Source organism: Vanrija albida (genome assembly GCF_041260175.1).
Source record: "Vanrija albida strain AlHP1 chromosome Unknown contig_5, whole genome shotgun sequence".
In the NCBI taxonomy this organism is placed as follows: domain Eukaryota; kingdom Fungi; phylum Basidiomycota; class Tremellomycetes; order Trichosporonales; family Trichosporonaceae; genus Vanrija; species Vanrija albida.
Genome location: NW_027191424.1, coordinates 3,003,307 through 3,024,518, shown reverse-complemented (window position 1 = coordinate 3,024,518; position 21,212 = coordinate 3,003,307). Strand labels below are relative to the sequence as shown.

Sequence of the window (21,212 nt, the reverse complement as noted above, 5' to 3'; positions counted from 1 at the left end):
TCGCGATGCGCTCTCCTGCCATCTCCGTCCAGCCCATGTCACAACTGCGGCAGTCGGCAGCACGGCACGAGCCACTCCCGCGAGCTCCCGTGCCCATCGTCCCCATGAATGCCCCGCTCCTCGACCTCGCCCCGGCCCCAGAGCGCCGGCCAGCGCCCGTCCAGTCGCTCGTCGGGTCGTCGAGCGCCAGCTCGCGCGGTGGCCTCCCCTCATCCGTGTCGCCGGCGACGACCGTGTCCCCTGCTGTCGCTGGAGCGTCCCCGTCGCAGTCTCGAAGCCGGGCGCGGATCCTGCGCATGTCAGAGTACCTCGACCCCAACGACCGCGAGCAGGCGCCGTCGCTGTGGGCCAATGCCCCCGGTCGGCCGCCGCGCGAGATGCCCCGGCGAGGGCTGGAAGAAGAGTATCAGGAGGCTAGCGATAGGGATGATCCTGGTGGGTGCTGGTGGTCGCTTGGTGCTGACCACCAGTGTCGCTTCGGGCTCTCAGCGAGGTCGAGGCCAACTATCTCGTGCAGCAGTGGGTGGGCATGGTGGGGGACGTGCTGACGCTAGGTTCCACGACCGCCTCAACCCGCTGATCGCGCTCCTCGATCCACAATGTACGTTATGCTGCCTCGGCGACCGCTGACACCCAGTGCACACGCTCAGGTTCCTACGCACGACATCCACTGTACTGCTGTCAGCAGTACTTGCGAGCGCGTCGCGGTTCTTCCGCAGCGATCTGCACCCGACTCTGATATCGCACGCGCGGACGCTCCTCGACCGCGCCATTCAGACAGGTGCATTCGACACGGGCGTCGTGCAGGTGCTGCTGATCCACACGTACTTCAAGGAGCCCGAGGACACGAGCGGGTGGTTCAAGGTGGGGATGGCGCTGCGCATCGCGTACAGCATGTTCTGGCACATCCCCCGGACAGACCCGCTGCCCGAGAATGACGACGAGGCGAGGGATCTCTTGGTGGGTTATGCGGCTGGGGCTGGCGCTGACAGGCCAGAATACTGAGCGGACGTGGTTGGCCCTGTTCTGTAAGCTCCGCGGCATGGCAAAGAAGTGTGACTGACGCGCCGCGACTCGCCAGCATTCGACCGAGCACAGTCTCACTTGCACGGCCTACCCACGACCATCAAGCTGAACCAGTTTCGAGATGTGAGCTCGGCAGCCTGGTTGACGCTGACCCACCCAGCCTGAGATATGGGCCCGCGAACACCTGCACCTCGGGCACACGGTCGACATGCACATTGCGTGTAGCATTCAGTGAGCTGCATTTGCTCGGCGCCTGCTGATGCGCCGCAGATTCTGCCAGCTTGATGACCACTGGGTCGAGCTGTGCGAGCTGAAGGACGCCAACCCAGAGTACCTCGAGCACGCGACCGAAACCCTTGCGCGACAGCTGGATGCGTTCGAGAACAAGTGGTTCAATAAGAATGGTGGGCGTGGCGATGGGACACACGCTCACCCCGCTAGCGCTCCCTCCAGGCTTCAACTACGAGCATGAGCTTGCCATCCTCTGGTCGGTGCTGGACTTCAAGTTCATGCTCAAGCGCTACCGGTACGAGCGGGCTCCGCACGACCTCCTCCGGCTCGACGAGGGCCTGCAGGTCTCATCCAGCATCATCGATGTCATCGACCAGTTGGCCAACAACGGAATGCTGGAGATCATGCAGGACTCGGCCATAGTCAAGTCGTCGGCGCTGGTCGTCTTCTGTCGCAAGGTGGGTTGGGAGTCTGTCCAATGTTGACCCACGAGGTGTTTGGGATCGCGACGCAATCGCAGCAGTCGTACATACTCACGATACTACACCGCATGCTGGTATCGCACGCGAAGGTTACGAGCGCAGATGGCAAGTCGGCGCTCGACTATGTCTCTCGGTTCATCCGGCGTGTCCTGAGCGTGCTCGGGACGGAGGGGCAGGCAACGGACCAGATCCCCGAGCTGCCGGTCACGCAAGCGATCGCCGACGCGTCCCTCGGTGCGGACATCCAGTTCTTCGAGTCTCTGGGCCTGGTGAGTCGGCGCGTGTGGCGCAGCTGACGTGAAAGAGCGAGCTCATTGGCATATGGAATCAAGCCGGGGAGGACGTCGCGTATCAACGGTGCGTGGTGACCTGGCGAGCGTCGCTGACTGTCAGATCCCCCATCGGCATCGGGGATGTGTTTCCGACCCGGGACATGTTCGGATAGGGCAAGGGTACGGTTCTCACGGACAACAGGGGTCCGTAGATGTACATGTAGATATGCAGTGGCTTGTCAGTTCGATGCGCTGAGCTCGACCAGCACGACCATGCTTGTGGATGAAGCCGGCAGATCGGCTGGGTCGATGACGATGCCAAGAGTGTTGTTGTGCGCCTAAAATCGCGCACTCGGCCATGTGCCGTCACCTCGCGCTGGCTGTCAACACACCTCTCACGTCTTAGTCAACACCCACCACATCGGTCCCGGCGCGCGCCTCTGTACCCGAAGTGCTGACCCCCACTCACAGGATGGCTTAGTGGCTACAGGCTGATTCTGTTCATACAAACTACCATTCTACTGACTCGCTCCGAGCTAAGCAACGACCGCTGTCGCTTCCGGGTCGGCCGGCGCGGCCTTACTCGGCCGGTACAGCGCCATGAAGCCGATGAGCCAAAGCAGGATCCAGCCCAGCTGGAAGTAGAAGCTCGCGTGGATGTTGTCGACGTTGGAGATGCCGCCGGGGTTTACGGTGAGAAGGCCGGCCTGCACGGCGAACGCGACGGCGACGCCGACCTGGAGCGAGACCTGCAGGACGGCACCGGTGACGCCGGCCATCTCGGGCGGTGAGGACACCATGATGGCGACGTTGACAGCCGAGAAGCACGCCATGTTGCCTCCACTGCCGATGATGAACGCGGGGAAGAGCCAGCGCCAGTAGTTGTCGCCAACGTACGAGTCAGGCTGGGCCATGAGGACGTAGGCCGTTGCGCCAAGGACCAGACTGACCCCGATCGTCCACCGAGGGCGGGAGACGAGGACCGGCACGGTGCCGAGGAGGACGGTCACAAGGAGCGAGATGACGCCCTGCGGGAGAGTGCGCGTCGCTGCCAGGATCGCCGACTCGTCGGCCACAGTGATAAAGTACTCGGTGAGCGGCAGGAAGTTGATGCCCCACCACGCGTACACCTCGAGCGCGAAGGCGATGAGGACCATGAAGTTGGGGACGCGCCAGGTTTGATGGGGCAGAAGCGCCTCGTCGCCGAGGTAGTACTCCCAGACGAAGAAGCCGACGAAGAGCGGCCAGCTGAGGAGGAAGGGGACGAGGAAGCCGGGCTTCTTCCAGCCGTACGACGCGCCGAGGGTGAGGCCGAGAATAATGAGGATGATGGCGGCACACATTATGAGCGCGCCGGGGACGTCGAGCTTGCGCCACTTGGCCTTGTGCGGGTCGCCGATGTTGGAGCCGGGGTAGCGGGGGATGAGGGCATACGACGCCAGGGCCAAGGGGAGGATGATGACGGCGAGGAGGCGGAAGAACCACCGCCAGGCCGCCAGCTGGCCGGGGCCGTGGCTGATCATGAGCACGCCGGCGATAATGGTGCCGATCATGTTGCTGATCGCACCGCTGAGGCCATAGACGGTGAAGGCGAGGGTGAGCTCCTGCGGCTCGAACACTGCGGTGATGAGCCGGTAGCTCGAGGGGATCAGGGCCGACCCGGCAATGCCAGCGAGGGCGCGGAGTACTGACGCGTCAGTTTGGCATGACGCACACCCCTGTACCCACCAAAGAAGCTGTACTTGTCCTTGAGGAAGCTGATGATGAGGCAGAGGATGCCGAGGCCGGTGAAGCCCCCGATAAAGACAATGGTCGCGCTGTACAGGTCGGACACGCGTCCCCAGAATAGGAGGAACGCGGCAAAGGTGACCCCATACGATGTGATGACCCAGGACGACTGCTCGTACAGGACCTTGAGGTCGCGGGCGATCGACTCGGTGAGCACAAAGAAGGCCGAGTAGCCGCTGGTGGGGTCAGCGGTGTGTCGAAGCGCTCGGCGAGGGCAAGCCAACTCACAGCACGTCGATGAACATGGCCAGCGAGAAGACGGTGAGTAGCACCCACTTGCGTCTCTGGGTGAGATTCGGAGCGACATGGACTGTGGACGACGGCGGCGCGTCGTCAAACTTGCCGCTGACGACCTCGTCCTTCTTCTCCAGCTCTTTGTCGGCCGCGGCCAGATCGAGCAGGGGCGGAGAGGTTGTAGGGGGCGTTGGGGCGATGGTCTGGTCATCCGAGTCGAGCCTCGGCTTCGTAACTGGGGGAGTAGGTTCCATTGTACCTGTATCGGTGGATGCGATGGACAGCTGAGTGTGCCGATGCTGGATGATGTTGCTTCTTTATACCTCTGTTTGTATCGACCCACACCCTCTCGCTCTCGTCCACTCTCGCCGCCGGGTTGATCACACTCGGGGCCGAGTGGCCATCCTGGTCCACAAAGTGCGCCCCTTAGTTTGTCATCAACGTGTGTGCACAAGAGCAGAGCGTCTGCTTGCCTCACGTCAACAAGCGCTGATCCAGAACAAGACACACCATACGCCCCTCGCCCGAGCTCGGTGCCGACGGCGACCATTCAAGGTGCACTCGCGGGGCGAGACGCCAGAGCAGTAGCGCCGAGGGAGGTGATCATGGAATCGAGGCTCAACACTGTCCAGTCAACTGTCGGCCTCGGCGACAGTGCAAGCTTGATAATGCAGGTGGCACATTGAACCAGAGTGCTGCAAATGCCACTCGAAGCAGGCCACGCCACGTGCAAACAGACTGCACTAGCGGCATACGTCTTAATCAGCACTGTGAACGAGGTGGACGGAGCCCAACACGGCAAGTAGGATGAGGCAGCAGGTGTGACATGACTCGAGGGCGTCGCTCGCGTGTCGTTGCATTCCGCGATGGACGACGTCGCCAGCCGTGATGTCTCGGGCCCCTCGGTTGCCACCTCGGCCATGAAACACGATCGGGCGGGCAAGGATATCGAGTCCTTCGTATCATGCAAATGCCGCAGTCGCATAGATCCGAAGGGCAGCAGCGCCGTGGACCGAGATCAATCCGCCGTGCACGTGGGCTGTGAGCCCCGGCTAAGACAGCCACCATCCTCGGCTGATATGGCACTAGCAGACGCGGCTCGATCAGCTTCGGCGATGATGCCGTCGACGAGTCCGATTGGCATGGGGTGGGGTGCATCGGCAAACAGATGGTGGCTGGCGGACCATGTTGGAACTACATGTGTAACTGCCTCGGTGGCGACACTGTCATGGTATCTGACTGCTCTGGGCAGACACCAGCACGGGCGCGATGGTCGTGTCGGCGGGCGACGGCGACTTGACCTTGCGCGACTGGAGCTTTGCGTTAACGGCCTGTTCCAGCAGGTTGCTACGCGTGTGAAGGGGTTAGTCGGTCGGAGATACCGCTTACAGCTCGGCTGATGACGCAATGGCAGCTACGGATCCAACGAGCTCGAGTTGCGGAGAATCCCCTCACAGCATTTAGGCAGAGCAACAGTAAACAAACCTCGTGCCGCGCACGGTCGGCAAGGTTGCATCCGACTTGGCCGGGGTGCCTTGCGGCACAGGTTGTGTGCTCCACGGACCAGAAAGGCACGTATGGGCATTCTTGGCGTTTTCCCAGCTCGGAAGGATGACCCGTGTCCATAAGAATCCCCGGCGTCCTCGGTTCTTGACATGCACTACACTTGCTCCAGGAGAGGAGAACGACTCAACTCGCAATGATCAGAACGCCTGCCGTATTCGGCGCTCTCGCGGCCGCCGCGACGGCCAACGCACTCCAGACGCTATTCTTCAACATGACCCTCTCCCCAATGGATGCCGTCCTCCAGTTCAAATTCACCGAGGAGTGGGAGCCCGTCTTCCGCGACATCCCCCCCGAATCGTGGCAATGGGGAATGGTGGGGACCGGCCCCATGCGCATGTACTCCAATTCGAGTAAACACAGCTACGATCGTGAGCACATCACAAGACTGGAATTCAACTACGCCGGGAGCGAGTTTTACCTGCGCGGCTGGTGGGACGAGTGGAACACAACGGGCACAAAACCGATTTCAGTACAATGGGAGAACAACACATTCACCCTCCAAAACACGATCGAGGGCTCCCCGACTCTCCAGCCTGGGCCTGACGGCCTCAGTCTCCTTGCCGACTGGTTCGTGTTTCCCCAAGACGCGTGGTATGGACCGATCAACAGCCTAGGCAACGCGTCACTTCATGCTGCTGCAGCCAACGACAAGTCCCGTGTCACCTCGCACCGGGTCACACTGCGGCCCGAAACAGCGGGCAATCTCACCATCTCGGATGTCACCGTGATGTGCATGATGCAGTCCAACGCGTGAGATGGCAGCTGGTGTGAAACTCGCTGACCCTCGCAGGAGCTCGTTGGACGAAGTGCCCAAGATAACGGTCCCATTCGTACTGGGCGACCGGCCAAACCCCGCTTTCAACATTTCCAGCAACTGGGAGGTCCAGAATAGGATCGGCGGTGTCGGAGGCCAGGATTACAGGGAGCACATGTTCCTCAACAGGACAGCCCGCCTCGGCGAGTCTACTATCACGATCCCTGTACCCCCCAACACGGCCTTCATGTACCTCAAAGGCACGCGGTTCTGGCAATCCGGCGAGATGCGGTTCTACTGGACCCCTGAACCTCCGTACCCTCCGGCGAGAACGCCTCTGTTGAACCGGATCGATACGAACAGCACCTGGGTGTATCCCGGGTCCATCATGTACATGGAGACACTGGACCCGAGCAAGGTCTACAGCCTCAAAATCCACACGTTGTATCAGGTGGCACTCGACAGCGTGACGTTCTATGGGGACTCGTGGGTTTTAGGCCATGGGAGTGAGCTGATGACCAGCATCGGGGCGATGGCGACCGGCGGATCCGCGTCGTCACCGTCTCGCAAGCTGAGCGCCGGCGCCGTTTTTGGTATTGCTGTGAGAAGACCGGTGTTACCAACATCTAACGGGTTAGATCGGGGCCGTGGTCGGCGTTGCCCTTCTGGCTGGCCTGGCCTTTTGGGCTGGAAGGCGGCACTTTAAGCGCGCCCTCGCGCGGCGAACGAGCAGGTTTGTCGACCAACATACAGGAAACGGCCCCTGGTGGATGGTGAGGTCGCGGGTAAACATGGCTACACTCCGCGGCCACAGTCGGTTCAGACGGGCGTCACTGGGGTCACCATGCCGCCTCCGTATGAGATCAAGTAGTGTCTCAATAGACGATACGGGCGGGTCGGCGAGGAATGCCTTCTCAGTCCATGGCACGGTGACAAGGTGCGGGTCGAGGAAGAACAGCTGTGTGAGGGGCAGCGGCTGTTGCGCATAGCGCGTGTAGTTTCGGCGCCGAACCCCGAGTACACTGACCTTACCCTGGTAACGTCGCCAAAGGCTGTAGCTGCGCCATGATCTGGGGGTACTCGGATGTGGTGGAGAACATCGTGGACCTGGAGACGTTGGCACCAGGCGACCGTGCTAGCACTCACCAGTACTCGTTCTCAATCTCGAGGTTTTCTGGGATGAGAGCGCTCGCGCCGCCGAGAAACTCGGTCTGTCATTGGCGTGAGCTCGTTCCACGGACGGCGGAGTATCCTCACGAGGTCAAAGTCGGGGAGCTCTGGCACCCGGTCTTCATTCGCCTGGGGAGACGGCAGGCGAGAGGTAGGCCGTGACGCCGCCGTCATTGCCCGTAGCAGACGCTGAACGAAGCGGCCGACGTATGAAGGCGCCTCTTCCAAATGTCCGTGGCTCAATATGACACAGATGTTGTGTAGGCGGCGTAGCAGCGACTGGACAGTGACTACAAACGCACTTGATGGCTGCCGCTCGAAGACCTGGGAGTTAGTCCACGGAGCCAGGGCAGCGCACCTTGTACAGATTGAGGGCCAGCGATGACATGCCCAATGACGAGGTATCCTGCAGGTATAGGAAACCCCGGTCCTCTGTCGTCAGCTCGAGCTGCTGGACTAATTGGTCGGCGAGAGACATCCACTCCGCCAGGTCCGTCTGACTTTCCCAGCTGGTCAAGTCGAGCTCTGCCTCCTTCACGAGAAGCAATTGATTCAGAGGATCAACTCGGAGGATACGCTGTTCTCTGGGACTGAGAACTGATGCGAGAACTGGAGGTGTCAGGAGGCACAGCTGGCACGATGGTGGGCATACAGTCGGGCGAATCGAACCATCGCCAAAGATGTTTGCGGTAGCCATTGGATATCTGAGCCAACATTTGCCGCGACCACGCTTCGGTCATACCGCTTGATTTCCTGTACATCGCGAGCATGTCGTCGTAGCTCCCGTGGCTAGCGTGAGCGGCTGCTACTCAAGCCCGTACACTCACTCATGGCTGCAGGCCAAATGCCAGTCGGTGCCAATACCGAGATCCGCATGATCGCGGGCCCACTCTTCGGCCTGCGTCGTCAGATCCTGTGGTTTATCTCTGCTCACGTCGAAGATCTCATGAGGCCTTACCGTTAATGGCAGGTCGAAATGGTATGAGTAGCTGATGCAGGTGTCAACGCAGCACACGGGACAAGCACCTACGTGCGATCAAAGCCTGCGCGCCCGGTGAGTAACAGCTTGACGGTGCGAGCTCCCCAGAACTCACAGATAAGCACTGTCGAGTGTTAGCAAGGGGCAGCGGGGTGTAACGTACACATCCATGTTCGTTCGCGGTTCTCGAAGTAGTCAGTACCATGCTGCAGGGGGTGCTCACCAGCTGGCGACGCTTTTCCACGGGCGCGTCCGGCAACGGGCGGTGGTAGCTCTCGTTGAGTCGCAGTTGTTGGGCGATGCGAAGGGCCATGCCAAGTCGGATCCACACTGTGCGATCGGATGGGTGTTTGTAGTACACTTGGATGAGGATGGCTTGCACGTCGTAGATGTCGTACATGCCATCGCCGCTCATCCCCTTGTGGTTGATTAGCGTCTGCGCGTGGTTGAGCATCCGCTGGTACAGATCAAAGGCGAACAGCTTTGCGACCGCCGCGAGGACCGACGACAGCAGTATTGGCGATGCGCGTTTAATGTGATCGAATGTGTGGTCTGGTGTGGTCAGCGACGTCGTCCCACGTCGAGGCGACCTACAGCCGCGATCCAACACGGCGATTTGAGGGTTGAGCTGTTCGTAGAAGCTGATGGCAGTCAGAACCCCAGAGACCTCCTCAATCGTAACTCACATATCGAGCATCTGAACGGCCTGGGCCTCGCTGAGCATGCCAAGCGTGACTGGAGGATGTTAGTAGGTTGCAACGGATGGAAGACTCGCTAGGATCCTCGAACGGCCGCCGCAGAGTGCCACCGCCGGCATCATGGTCTTGAGACACTGCGGCCTGTCCTGATCCGACCAGCCGTTCTGGAGGCGGCTCACGGCGGTGCAGGTGTGAGCGAGGAAAGTCGGGTGGGTTGAGCCTGTCCGAGACGTCGACCGAGGACGAAGTTGCCGGGCGACCTCCAGCGTCGACTGGGTCTACGGGCGGTCGCATATGTTGGGCAGGGGATCGCACGGACGACGACGGCGTGAACTGAGGGTCCTCCACCTGACTCGAAAGAGAGTAGCTTGGTATTGGTAGGAAATCACCATCGTCTGCCATCAACGGGTCGTCGGTGTTGGCTTCTGGGAGCCAGGCCGGGTCATCTGTGACTGCGGTCGCAAGAACATCGAGTTCGCCAGCACTCGACGGAGAGGAGGCTTGTGCAGATCCTCCTCCGTCCCCTTGGCGCTGTTCTAACCTTGACTTGTCAGCGGGGAGCATGCAGTCCAACCCACTCTGCTTTCGACTTGCGGCCTCGCTTTCGACGAGAGTAGTCACACGACAGTCCCTGCTGTGCTGGGATAGGCGTTAGTGCATACCAGGACTTCCAGAATCCCCTGACTTACTGCACCTCTCGCAAGGCTTGTCCATCGTTCCATCGTTAAAACAGCGAGTCTGGCGCGTGAGTTGATGGTACCAGGTGCCGACACACCTTGAGCAGTCGGCACGAATGGCAGCTGGATGTGTGAGTGGACGCCACGATATGCAACTCACGCGTGCCCTAGCTTGCCCCGTGGGCGTACTCTTGTTCTCGATGCAGGTGACATGGGATGGCGCAATGGGATGGAGGAGTTGTCAACAGCTTTGATTTGGGAGGTGGGTCCAATTGTGCGGTGGGGCAGACGCCGCGGTGTTTAACCGGGAAACCGGCGGCGGGAGTGGCCGGAGTCATAAAACACGCCAAGACATGAAGCTGCGGAGGTAGTACACGTCTGCTTATTGTAGGAGGCACTGCAAGAGCAGCGTCGACCGTCTGGGTGACTGCTGGGAGGTCTTAGCCTCAAGACCCGGTCCAGCAACCATTCATTCCAACCAGCTACGAGGAAGCACAACCTTCGCCATCTTGACAACGACTTGCACCCGAACCTCTGCCCATCTCAAACTCCAGCCTTCACCCGCCCCCCCCACTCCCCGCTCCCATTCTGGCCGCAGCTGCACGATCCTGGCCATCACTACTCATTCCCGCGTTCGTCGCCGCTGCCCGTGTTCTGCCCCTGATACTAGCGCTTGGCGGGCGACTCCTTGCCGTCCTCCGAGGCCGCGTCATCGACGTGGTCGACCTCGGACTTTTCCTGCGCGTGCATGAGCTCGCCCATCTGAGGCCCGTCGAACTTGACGGCGACCTCTTCGAGGGTGAGACTGGAGGCGATTAGCAGCTGCTCATGATTGAAGAAGACGACTCACCCCTTGGTCTCCGGGAAGAAGAGGTAGATGATGATCGTGAGGTAGATGAGGATGCCGACATAGACGAGGTAGTACCAGTAGTGAATCTTGGACAGAGCGATCGGGTTGACGTAGCTGTTGTAGATGATGAACACGGCCTGGGTCACCTGCCAGACGCCCATGCCCTTGGAGCGGATGGCAAAGGGCTAAGCGGTGTTAGACATGGTTGGGCGCCCGAGGACTTACGAAGATCTCCACGTTGTAAGCAACGTTCATTGGGGTCATGGCAATGTCGTATGAACCGTTGAAGAGGAAGAGGAACGCGACGACGGCGATACCGGCAGAGCTGTTGCCGGTCTTTGAGAAGGCAGCGGAGCAACCAGTGATGACCACCATTGAGATCAACATGCCGGTCGTGGAGGCCAGGAAGAGCGGACGACGGCCGAAGCGCTCGATGGTGAGGGCGGCGCCACCGGCCAAGAACAGGTTCCAGATCTGCGGCATCAGTGAGGGTTCGCCGCGACGGGCTTACGTTCATGCCACTGTTGAGGAGGAGCTGCTGGGACGCGGAGGTAATGCCAACACTCTTGAGCACGGGGACGAAGTAGTAGCTGCGGCGTTAGCGGTTGGTCGAACCGCTGGACTGGACATACCCAATAACACCGTTGCCGCACCACTGGGCACCGATGACAACGTGAAGCATGATGAAGAGGCGCTTGCGGTTACCCGGAGTCTTGAAGAGCGAGAACCACGAGCCAGCAGTGCTGTTGATGGCCTTCTCCTCGACGAGAGCCTGCTGAATCTCATCCATCTCAAAGTTGACCAGGGGGTCGTTTTCGTCGCCGTTGGCGTGCTCACGAGCCAGGACCTTGCGCGCCTCTTCGATGCGGCCCTTGGAAATGAGCCAACGGGGACTCTCGGGGATGAGGATGAAGCCGACGAGGACGAACGTCGGGATGACGAACTGGATGAGGCAGGGGAGGCGCCACGACCAGTGGCTGTCGCGGTAGTTCATGTACGCGCCGTAGCCTGCCCAGCCACCGATGATGGAGCCGACATACCAACCCGACATGTTTCTGATCGTCAGCGGGGCGGATTGACGCGAATGAGTGTACGCACAAGGCCGAAGCAGTGGAACGGTAGCGAGGGCTATGGTGTGAGCGGTGCGACGGAGCGAAGGGGTCTCAAGCGCCGGATATCAACTCACTGGGCGAGCTCCACAAGAAGAGCAGGTCCCGTCGGCGCGCTGAGAGCACTGAAAGTCGTGATCAAGACGCGAGCAGCGGCCCACATTCCCAGGGTGTTGGAAAATGCCTGCATGATGGCAAAGGCGATGACACCAATGACTGCGATGATGTTGGGGAGGCGACGACCAAACCTGTCTCCCATCTGATGTGTAAGTATGATGCTCCTCAGCCCCAGACGTACCCAAGAACCAACGAGGGGCATGATGAGGTTGGGGAACGCGCCACACGCGTTGATGAGGCCGAGGGTGTCGGGGTTCTTCAACGCCGGGAACTGTTCAAACCACTAGGATGTCAGCCGGATCAGTAGCAGGCTACCAACCTTTGGGACAGCCTGGAGGCCACCGAACAGGGAGCCGTCGAACCCTCCGTACACGGTACAGAGCGCACAGAGTGCGACCCAGACCACGTTGCGGCGAAGACTGGGGTCCCGCCACCATCTGGACGACAAGTGAGCAAGGCTTGGGCAATGCTGGCGCGACGACACTCACTGCGGAGCCGTGTTGTTGTGGATGCCCTTGTACTCGGACGGCATGGCGACTGATTGGGCGGTGAGCTGCGATGAGCTTGCGTTTGAGGGAGCCGGGGGAGGCCAGAGCTCTTGCCGTGTTCACCTGTGATCCTCTTGCCTTATGTACCACAGCGGGGTGACAGACATCTCAACGTCCAAGTCTCGTCGGGACCGCTGAGGCCCACAGTTCGTGTTGAAGCTTCGCTGTGCTCGTCCGTCGCGATAGGCTGGTCCGCACGCACTGCTCCGCCGTGGGGCAAGATCCACGAGCCCCGCGGGCATCGCGCGCTCAGACATAGGTCCTGCGCTGCCTTCCGATCCCAAGACCTCGTGGATAGCGCGAGTCGGTGTCCTTGCCATGAATGCAGACCGGGAGTCAGGCACCCGCAATGATAGGCCGGACCACTGTATATCTAGAGGGCATTGGCGCGCTCGGGGAAACCCCGGATTGCGGGGCACTCACGGCGGACCAGGGAGCTCCAGGGTGAAGCCGGCCATTACATGCCGAGTTGAGGCCGGTGACGGCGGCCCTGCGACGTTTGTCACACGGCTGAGGCCGACCTGGGATGACCAAATCCATTGCACATGCAGCTGTGGCCTTCTTTGGGGAGTCGTCTGGGTTGTGGGTAGTGGGAAAGAGCACACTGGGTCTCTTGTGAAGGCGAAGACGGACAGTCCGGCGCGTTAACTAGTGAACTCGTCAGGGCTGTCTGCACGTGACCGGTCTTTCTGAACGAGCAGGCGGGCGACGACAGGAGTTGATGCAGGCGTCGCGCCAAGACTCCGCACCCATCGCGGACTGCATGGACATCGCCCTCGGAGGTCGGTGCGAGCACTCCGGCGTATCGCACTCCGTGCTCGCAAGGCGGCACTTACCGGTTGGACGCGGGTCGACCAACCCTCGGCTTGAAGACCCTGCGGACATTGTTGCGGAAGGCGTTCCGACCAGCCGGGTGAAATACACCGCGCTGTTTTGACCTCAGGCACCGTGCGACTGGCGCTGAAATGTGGATGAGCACTTATACGTTCAGAGTGTCATCGAGTGAACGCACCAGCTCGTCATGCCCCCCGCTGCCATTGACGGCACAGCTCAGCATCGCCTGATGGACCGCTCCTTCCTCACCGCGTCGATCCCCGATCTCGTCGCCCAGCTCACCAGCGACGAGAAGACGGAACTATTGTCCGGCAAGGACTCGTGGCAGACGCGAGACATTCCCCGCCTCAACATCCCGTCGTAGGTCGCGCCGGGTAAGCAGGGCAGCACTGACCATGACCAGAATCAAAGTCACAGATGGGCCCTGTGGTGCACGCGGCGCTTCGTTCGTCAAACGCACCCCCGCGGTGATCCTGCCCTGTGAGACGGCGGTCGCCTCCACATTCTCCCGCAAGGTCGCCACGTCCGTTGGGTCGCTCCTCGCCGAAGAGGCCAAGGCGCGTCAAGCAACCTGCCTCCTTGCACCTGGCATCAACACTCCGCGCAGTCCCTTGGGCGGCCGAACCTTCGAGTACTACTCGGAGGATACCACACTTGCTGGACATCTCGCGGCGGCAGTCGTCAATGGGCTACAGGCTTCCGGTGTGAGCGCGACGATCAAGCACTTTGTCGCCAACGACCAGGAGGACGGTCGACAGGGGTACGACGCTATCATTGACCCTCGTACCCTGCGTGAGGTGTATCTCCGCCCGTTCCAGATTGTTCAGCGTCTCGCCTCGCCCTGGGCCTACATGCCCTCGTACAACAAACTCAACGGTATCCACTGCTCGGAGGATCCGTGGCTCTTGCGTGACTTGCTTCGTACAGAGTGGGGCTACAATGGCTTGGTCATGTCCGACTGGGGAGGCACCTACTCCACTGTCGAGTCGCTCAATGCTGGGCTGGACATTGAGATGCCGGGGCCCGGCGCTTGGCGCACCAAGCAGCTCGTTGGGCTCAGCGTCGCCTGCTTCAAGCTCGACCCTAGGACGATTGACGATCGCGTGGAGGCTGTTCTGCGATGGGTGCAGAAGCTCGCTCGGCTCAACGAAGACATCGTGTACAACCCCGTGCCTGCTGAGCGGACGCGGTTCGAGACTCAAGACCAAGATGCCAAGCGGGCTCGGGCGATGGCCAGCGAGGGGATTGTCCTTCTCAAGAACGACGGCGCGTTGCCGCTTCCGCCCACGCAACAGAAGATCGCTGTCATCGGACCTTGCGGGAAGAGCGGCTATCTGACGGGAGGCGGTAGTGCCCAGCTGGAGCCGGCTTGGACATCGTCTCCATTGTCCGGGCTGCAAGACAATCGCCCTTCGCCCAACGTCGAGATCGAGTACGCCGCGGGCTGCATCAACCACTGCTTCCTGCCCGTCCTCGACGAGAACTTTACGTGCACCGATGGTAAAGCGGGTTTCGACTTGCTGTACTACCCGCTCGTCGATGGTGCTGTCGCGCCCAAACCCCTGTACCACGACCGGCATCACTACTCGGACATGCTGTACGGCGACTGGACTCCCGGTCCTGGGTTGCTTCCTGACTACGTGACTGAGCTTCGCGCGGTGTTCACGGCGCCAACAAGTGGCGAGTACGAGCTTGGGGTGTGCTGTGTCGGCACCGCGATCCTATACGTCGACGGCAACGTGTTGCTCGACATGACTATGCCGCTGCCGCGCGGCAAGATCTTCTTCGGCAATGGCACCGACGAGCACCGTGTGTCGATGCGGGTTGAGGCTGGACAGGTGAGTGGGGTATTGGGCTGCGCTGATCGCCTAGACCTACGACATCAGGCTTGTCAATGACACCCGCCGCCCGACGTCCGGTGTCAACTCGCAGACACAGATCTTCAACGCGTTCCGACTCGGTGCTTCGCTGAAGATTTCAGACGACGAGCTACTGGCCGAGGCCGAGGCATTGGCGTCGCGCACCGACATTGCCGTCGTCTGTGTAGGCTTGGGACCCGAATGGGAGTCGGAGAGCAATGACCGACAGGTGCTCAGTCTCACCAGTCGACAGGATGAGCTTGTGGCCCGAGTGGCCAAGGTGGCAAAGAAGACAGTCGTGGTAGTGCAGGCGGGTTCGGCCATCTCCATGCCGTGGCTTGACAGCGTTGACGCTGTGGTGTACGCTTGGTACAGCGGCAACGAAGGCGGTAACGCCATCGCAGATGTCATCTACGGCGCGTACAACCCGTCGGGTCGCCTTCCCATTACGTTCCCGAAGCGAGAGATCGACATTCCGGCGGCGCTCAACTTTCACAACGCGCGTACCCAAGTGATGTACGGAGAGGGGGTGTGGGTGGGCTATAAGCACTACAACGCGAGGGGCATCGAACCGCTGTTCCCCTTTGGACATGGCCTGTCGTACACCGACTTTGAGTACTCGGGGCTCGAGGTCGCGACGGTGGATGCGGACCCAGAGCGCTGGAGGCTCACCGTGTCGCTCGTTGTCACCAACACTGGCTCGGTCAAGGGCGACCACAGCGTTCACGTCTACCTCGCACCGCCGCCGGTCGCACCTCTCGGCCTCCTCCACCCTGAACACTCGCTGCAAGGCTTCACCAAGGAGTACGACGTTGCGCCGGGTGAGGCGCGTGCGGTGCAGCTCACGTTGGACAAGTGTACGTCGGTTGTGCGAGCGCTGCTGACGCTACAGACGCGGTGTCGCACTGGGACGAGAAGTGGAAGACGTGGCGCGCGGAGCCGGGAGAATGGCGTGTCATCGTGGGCCGTACTGCCCAGGAGATGTGGGGCGGTGCAGTGTTTACCATTGGTGCAAGGTTCGAGTGGAGGGGTTTGTAGTGGCCGATGCGATCGGGTGTGGATTCGCTTGCGCATCAGGACAAGGCGTACACCACGAGCAACCATTGCACGCTGTGGTCCCACGTCCTGGCAATGCGCAAGCGAGGTCTGGCTCAACGTCGGTTGATGCTGTTGGGATCAGGGGCATGTCGGCACCCATGCCGCCTCGTTACCTGGCGCGCTTGTCATCGGCGACCATGGTTGACGGGCACCGCACGAGGTACGCCGTGTGATTCATGGCAGGCCTCGGCGTCGTTTGTATGTATGCCATGGCGGCTCGCACATCAACACCAGTCCCGAGATTCCGTCCCGGAGCGACACCGACCCCCTCTGCTCAGCTGACCGCGCACCATTCCCCTGGATCCTCAGGGGCCAGTCTTCTGCGTTCTTTTGTGTGTTGTCGGCGGACACAGTCTCGGCGTGCGCACTGACTCTCTTCGTCGCGGCCTTGGCGCGATTTCACCCGACATCAGCTGCTCCTGGTTCACTGCAGCTGCGTTGGGTGCGCGTTTCAGAACGGAAGTGCGATCAACCTCATCATGGGTAGTGGGTGTCTACCTACCGCGGCTGCGGCTGGTCAGGGACCGACCTCACCCAGGCGTATAGAGACTCTGCCGATGGCCAAGCCGACATCGCGACTCGGCACCTGGCGTATTCGGTGTGTGTACAAAACTGCAGACGCCACGGCCCATCCGATGGGACTGATCGACGGTAGCCTCCGAGCCTGCAACACGGGGCGTGTAAACAGAGTCATTGTGTCAAGATCTGGGCTTTTCACGCCAAGGATGAGGTGCGGCGACTGCGGCCGACGAATTCTTATCTGATTGTGCACGGGACCAATACCCGCGGCCCAGAGCCCGGGTCAATGCCGTGTCTTGGCAGTCGCCCGGCCGAGAGTCCCAAGGGTTGCGAAAACCTCAACCCCCTGTTAAGAGCACAGCCGGAGAGTCTGTGGATATCACTTTTGCCCATACTCGAAGCATCCACCATGGTCGCTGTGCAAGAGCCAGCGATTCCTCGATCCCAGCATGATGTCGGTCGCGACGAAAAGTCTGCCGACGTCGAGGCCCCCCGTCTTAGCGGCAGCGACGATGAGAGCGGCATCAGCCAGGCCATCGGCGTGACCCGCATCGAGACGACCCGTATGTCCCCTGCATGGGCACCAACTGACATCCAGACGCCATGCTCGCTCGCGGCTGGCTCCAGTACTGCCTCTGGGGGTAGGTGATGGATCGGGAATGCCGCTGACGTTCAGGATGATTGGGGTCATGTGTATTGTGTACGCGCTGCAGCAGTCGACCACTGCGGCTTGTGAGTGACCGGTGTTGTTCCACTCTGACCCTAGACACTCCGTTTGCGACGTCTGCCTACAAGAAGCACACCCTCGTCGCGACCATCGGCGTCATCTCTGCCGTCGTCGCGGCCGTCACCCAGCCGATCATGGGGAAGATTTCGGATCTTGCATCGCGCCCGGCGGCTCTCTGCGCCGCTGTGACCCTGTTCACCGTCGGGTACATCATCGTGGCTTCTAGCCGACGCGTCTCCGACGTGGTTGTCGGCCTCGCCCTCAACCAGTTTGGCCAGCTCGGCATCCGCCAGATGGAGATTCTGCTCGTCGCGGATATCACCGTGCTGGAGTGGCGCGGCCTCGGCCAAGCGCTGACGTCGGTCCCCTGGGTCCTGTCCGCGTTCATCGCTGGGTACATTTCCCAGGGGATCAACGCGTACTCGGAGTCTGGCTGGCGATGGGGCTACGGCATGTTCTGTGCCATTGTCCCGGTGTGCATCGCGCCGACAATCATGTTCTTGTTCTGGGCCCAGCGCCGCGCGAGGCCGGAGACTGAGCGTGAGTGGGGGCTTGGGGTTTGCGCTGACGTCCAGTTGCCTTGCAGCGCCAGGGAGGCCCCGATCCGCAGACGCGCTGGGAGCGGCTCAAGACATTTGTCGTGCAGGTTGACATTGTCGGCTTGCTCCTCATCGGCACGTCGTTTGCGTGTCTGCTTGCGCCCGGTACTCTGCGCGGGACTGCCAAGGGCGGGTTCTCCAATCGTACGTGTTTGTGCTCGAAGACATGCTGACGGCAGCCTCGCTCATCGCGCTGTATGTCGTCGGCGGCGTCCTCTTCCTCGCCTTTGGCGTCTGGGAGTACTTTTTCGTCAAGCACGGTCTGATGCCCCGGCGCCTGATGAACAGGACATTTGTGAGTGTCGCAACTGGGTTAGTCTGACGCCAGGTCTGCTGCATGCTGCTCGACTTTCAGTACTACTTCACCCGCCGCCTGGGTGAGACGTACGACCTGTCGTGGGTCTACATCATCAAGCCCGAGTGGAGCGCCCGCAACTACACGTTCTTCGGCAACATTATGATCACTGGGCTGTGCGTCTTTGCCCTGGTCGCCGGTGTGTTCATGCGCGTGACGCACGGGTACAAGTGGGTCCAAATCGCCGGGCTCGCGATCAGGTCAATGTGAGTGGGGGGCAACTGGCGCGATGCTGACGGGCAGTGGCCAGGGCATCCAGTATCTCAGCACCGGCAACCAAACCACCGGCACGCTCGTCATGGGCCGCATTCTCATGTCCGTCGGCGGCGGCACGCTGTTCATCACGACGCAGGTCGCGGCACAGGCCTCGGTCCCCCACGCCGACATGGCCATGGCTGTGGCCATCATTGGGCTCTGGACCCAGCTCGGCGGTGGCATCGGCGCGGCCATCTCGGGCGCCGTGTGGAACCAGCAGGTGCCCGCGAATCTGGAAAAGTACATTGGCGCTACGCACAACGCGACGCAGCGCGCCGAGATCTTTGGGTCGCTGCTCAAGGCGCGCGCGGCTGAGCCGCATGCGCTGGTCAACCAGGCCTACACCGAGGCCATCAAGCCGCTCTACCTCGCCGCGCTGATTGTCTCGCTTCTGGCGTTCATCCCCGCGCTGCTGACCCGGGAGATTTATCTCGGCAAGGAGCACAACGATGTCGAGGGAAAGAAGGTGCGGGAGAAGGCGGCTGCGGCGAGGCCGGAGGCTTGAGCAACATGTGCGAGATCGGTGCGAGAGACAGCAGTGCTGCGGCACTAGGCGGTGCGCCAATGGGCTGCTGCCTCGGCGCACGAGTTCATAGCGAAAACGGGTTGATGGACAGAATCGGGGCGGGGGCTCGCCTGGTTGACAAGCACGGCGTGTGCTGTGGACCGTAGCGTTTGGGGAGGCAGCTGGACATTGAGCGCTGCGCACTCTGGGAGATGTGCCGAGATGCGCGATACGCCGAGTATGTCTCATGGAGTTGAACCACATCCTCATCTCTTGCATTCAGTCCATCAATTTCGACAACTGCTGGCCACCATCCGACTTGAGAACATTCTAATATCTGTTCCGAGTCGTGTAACTGTAGCCGGCGTCCGTCTTGGTGAAGATAAAGCTGCCGGCCGAACGGAACTCGGCGCGCGCGACCTCATCGGGGTCCGACAGCGTAGCCTCGTTGCCGTCAACCTTGACTGGAAGGTTGGTTCTAGCTCCCAAGTAGACGACATTTTTGACAATATCCTCGATTCTGAACTTGTCTGTCGGCTCATTGCGGAATCCCAGGGCGTCTTCCAGGCCATAGGTGAGATCGTTGAACGTGAGGGCTGGAATTTCGAGCTTGACGTCTGAGTGTGTTAGTGCTTGTCCCGTCCCGTCAATAATACTTGCATGTCTTGGGGAAGTACTCGGGGTCGAGCAAGGGCGTCGCTTCATCCTTGGTGAGGACACGGTAGGGTCGCAGGGGGCGGTCATCCAACTTGTAGTTGAAGACACCGCTGTCGACGACGGTTGCGAGGGCCCCAACAATGTCGTAGACTGGGTCCTTCTCCGATACATGCACAGGATAGGTCAAGTCGAGGAGATTGTTCTTGATACCGTAGTCGAAAAGGGCGCGCGGGGCTGTAGCACTTGTATTGGTGCGGGGAGACGCCCACGCCCAAGTCCAGTCCCCGTACGTATCATCGTCGAACACATGGTACTGACGCACGATGAACCCTTTTGTCGGGTCGCCCTTGGTGTGGAGGATGAAGAGGTCGTGACCATATGACTGAGCTTGCCAGTCCTCACCCAGAGCCTTTTTAACAGCGTCGTGGAACTTGAGGTTTGCGAAACGAAGCCAGAGTAGCGCCTCGTCCTCAATAATGGTACGAAGGCTCGACCAATCCGTTCCAATGCCCGAAGCAGTGACTGGTGGGATAGACCGCACACTTGTCGGGACCGAAGCAACAATGGCCGCGGCCCACTCGGGCAGCTCCCGTCGAGGGTACAGACTAAACTCGCGAGCCCAGTCTTCGGCGCTGGGCTTGGTGTCCTTGGTCGACGACGGTGGTGGGGTGAACGGCGCACCTTGATGGGCACCGGCCCACACTTGCTTGTCAAACTCGTACGTCCAGGCCTGTCCGCGGCTTCCGTCGATTTCCGACTTGACCGCAAACCAGCTCCCTCCGGCAATATCGCTGGCCTTTGTGTCGGTTTCGTTGCCTTCTAACCAGGGCCTGGCCGGGTTATACTTGTCCACCTTGAGCGTGTCCCACGTGTCTTGCTTTGGCAGCACGTCGAGGTCGCCTGTGAGGTGCTTGGTGACGTCGACATAGGCACCGTCATACGGGGCGACGAGCAGCCATGTCTGTGTCGTGTTGCCGACCTGGATGTGGCTGAGAAGGGCCTTGTGCCAGTTGGTGGTTGTGAAGCCTGGGACCTTGCGACTGTCAAGGGCCTTGGCGATGGCGAGGTCAACGTTGAGCTGGATGTCTGCGGCCATGGTGGGGAAGGAGGAGGGGAGGTAGGGTTGCGCCGGTGGATGGCGTGGGTCGGCGGGGGGGTTATATGTGTGCTGACTGCCGTTGCACGCACATGCGTCTCACGCAGCGAGCCCGATTACCTACGGTCATGCGCACAACAGTATTCCACACGACATCCCGCATTCCGACCACGGTGCACTAACACCAGTCTCGAACGGCGCCGTTGG

At 60.8% G+C, this 21,212-nt stretch overlaps 8 protein-coding genes across 8 annotated transcripts; 4 read left to right on the top strand and 4 right to left on the bottom strand.

The window, feature by feature from the left end:
• Positions 1-104: 104 nt before the first annotated feature.
• On the top strand, positions 105-2,035 carry Q8F55_007339 (uncharacterized protein; the record flags this gene model as incomplete). Its single annotated transcript, XM_069355776.1, has 10 exons — positions 105-435; positions 471-519; positions 555-601; positions 638-960; positions 998-1,028; positions 1,082-1,149; positions 1,187-1,257; positions 1,297-1,430; positions 1,468-1,715; positions 1,751-2,035. The coding sequence occupies 10 exons, from the start codon at positions 105-107 to the stop codon at positions 2,033-2,035; spliced, it is 1,587 nt and encodes a 528-aa protein (XP_069207847.1).
• Positions 2,036-2,547: 512 nt separating this feature from the next.
• Positions 2,548-4,287, bottom strand: Q8F55_007338 (uncharacterized protein; the record flags this gene model as incomplete). Its single annotated transcript, XM_069355775.1, has 3 exons — positions 2,548-3,698; positions 3,740-3,975; positions 4,028-4,287. 3 exons carry the CDS (start codon positions 4,285-4,287, stop codon positions 2,548-2,550), a joined length of 1,647 nt encoding a protein of 548 aa, XP_069207846.1.
• A 1,445-nt stretch (positions 4,288-5,732) lies between these two features.
• Q8F55_007337 (uncharacterized protein) lies at positions 5,733-7,224 on the top strand (the record flags this gene model as incomplete). The annotated part of the gene is made up of 5 exons (XM_069355774.1): positions 5,733-6,349; positions 6,390-6,839; positions 6,876-6,954; positions 6,992-7,126; positions 7,168-7,224. 5 exons carry the CDS (start codon positions 5,733-5,735, stop codon positions 7,222-7,224), a joined length of 1,338 nt encoding a protein of 445 aa, XP_069207845.1.
• Positions 7,225-7,381: 157 nt separating this feature from the next.
• Positions 7,382-9,494, bottom strand: Q8F55_007336 (uncharacterized protein; the record flags this gene model as incomplete). Its single annotated transcript, XM_069355773.1, has 12 exons — positions 7,382-7,460; positions 7,500-7,564; positions 7,882-8,132; positions 8,176-8,312; positions 8,351-8,421; positions 8,458-8,512; positions 8,554-8,626; positions 8,666-8,687; positions 8,726-9,054; positions 9,097-9,143; positions 9,189-9,237; positions 9,380-9,494. 12 exons carry the CDS (start codon positions 9,492-9,494, stop codon positions 7,382-7,384), a joined length of 1,293 nt encoding a protein of 430 aa, XP_069207844.1.
• Positions 9,495-10,543: 1,049 nt separating this feature from the next.
• On the bottom strand, positions 10,544-12,485 carry Q8F55_007335 (uncharacterized protein; the record flags this gene model as incomplete). The annotated part of the gene is made up of 10 exons (XM_069355772.1): positions 10,544-10,682; positions 10,728-10,912; positions 10,953-11,201; positions 11,239-11,317; positions 11,360-11,782; positions 11,826-11,855; positions 11,914-12,095; positions 12,135-12,236; positions 12,273-12,390; positions 12,442-12,485. 10 exons carry the CDS (start codon positions 12,483-12,485, stop codon positions 10,544-10,546), a joined length of 1,551 nt encoding a protein of 516 aa, XP_069207843.1.
• A 1,037-nt stretch (positions 12,486-13,522) lies between these two features.
• Positions 13,523-16,232, top strand: Q8F55_007334 (uncharacterized protein; the record flags this gene model as incomplete). Its single annotated transcript, XM_069355771.1, has 4 exons — positions 13,523-13,695; positions 13,739-15,173; positions 15,208-16,051; positions 16,087-16,232. 4 exons carry the CDS (start codon positions 13,523-13,525, stop codon positions 16,230-16,232), a joined length of 2,598 nt encoding a protein of 865 aa, XP_069207842.1.
• Positions 16,233-17,220: 988 nt separating this feature from the next.
• On the top strand, positions 17,221-19,252 carry Q8F55_007333 (uncharacterized protein; the record flags this gene model as incomplete). Its single annotated transcript, XM_069355770.1, has 6 exons — positions 17,221-17,452; positions 17,578-18,078; positions 18,114-18,281; positions 18,317-18,432; positions 18,493-18,698; positions 18,736-19,252. 6 exons carry the CDS (start codon positions 17,221-17,223, stop codon positions 19,250-19,252), a joined length of 1,740 nt encoding a protein of 579 aa, XP_069207841.1.
• Positions 19,253-19,582: 330 nt separating this feature from the next.
• Positions 19,583-21,005, bottom strand: Q8F55_007332 (uncharacterized protein; the record flags this gene model as incomplete). Its single annotated transcript, XM_069355769.1, has 2 exons — positions 19,583-19,869; positions 19,913-21,005. 2 exons carry the CDS (start codon positions 21,003-21,005, stop codon positions 19,583-19,585), a joined length of 1,380 nt encoding a protein of 459 aa, XP_069207840.1.
• Between the last annotated feature and the right edge of the window lie 207 nt (positions 21,006-21,212).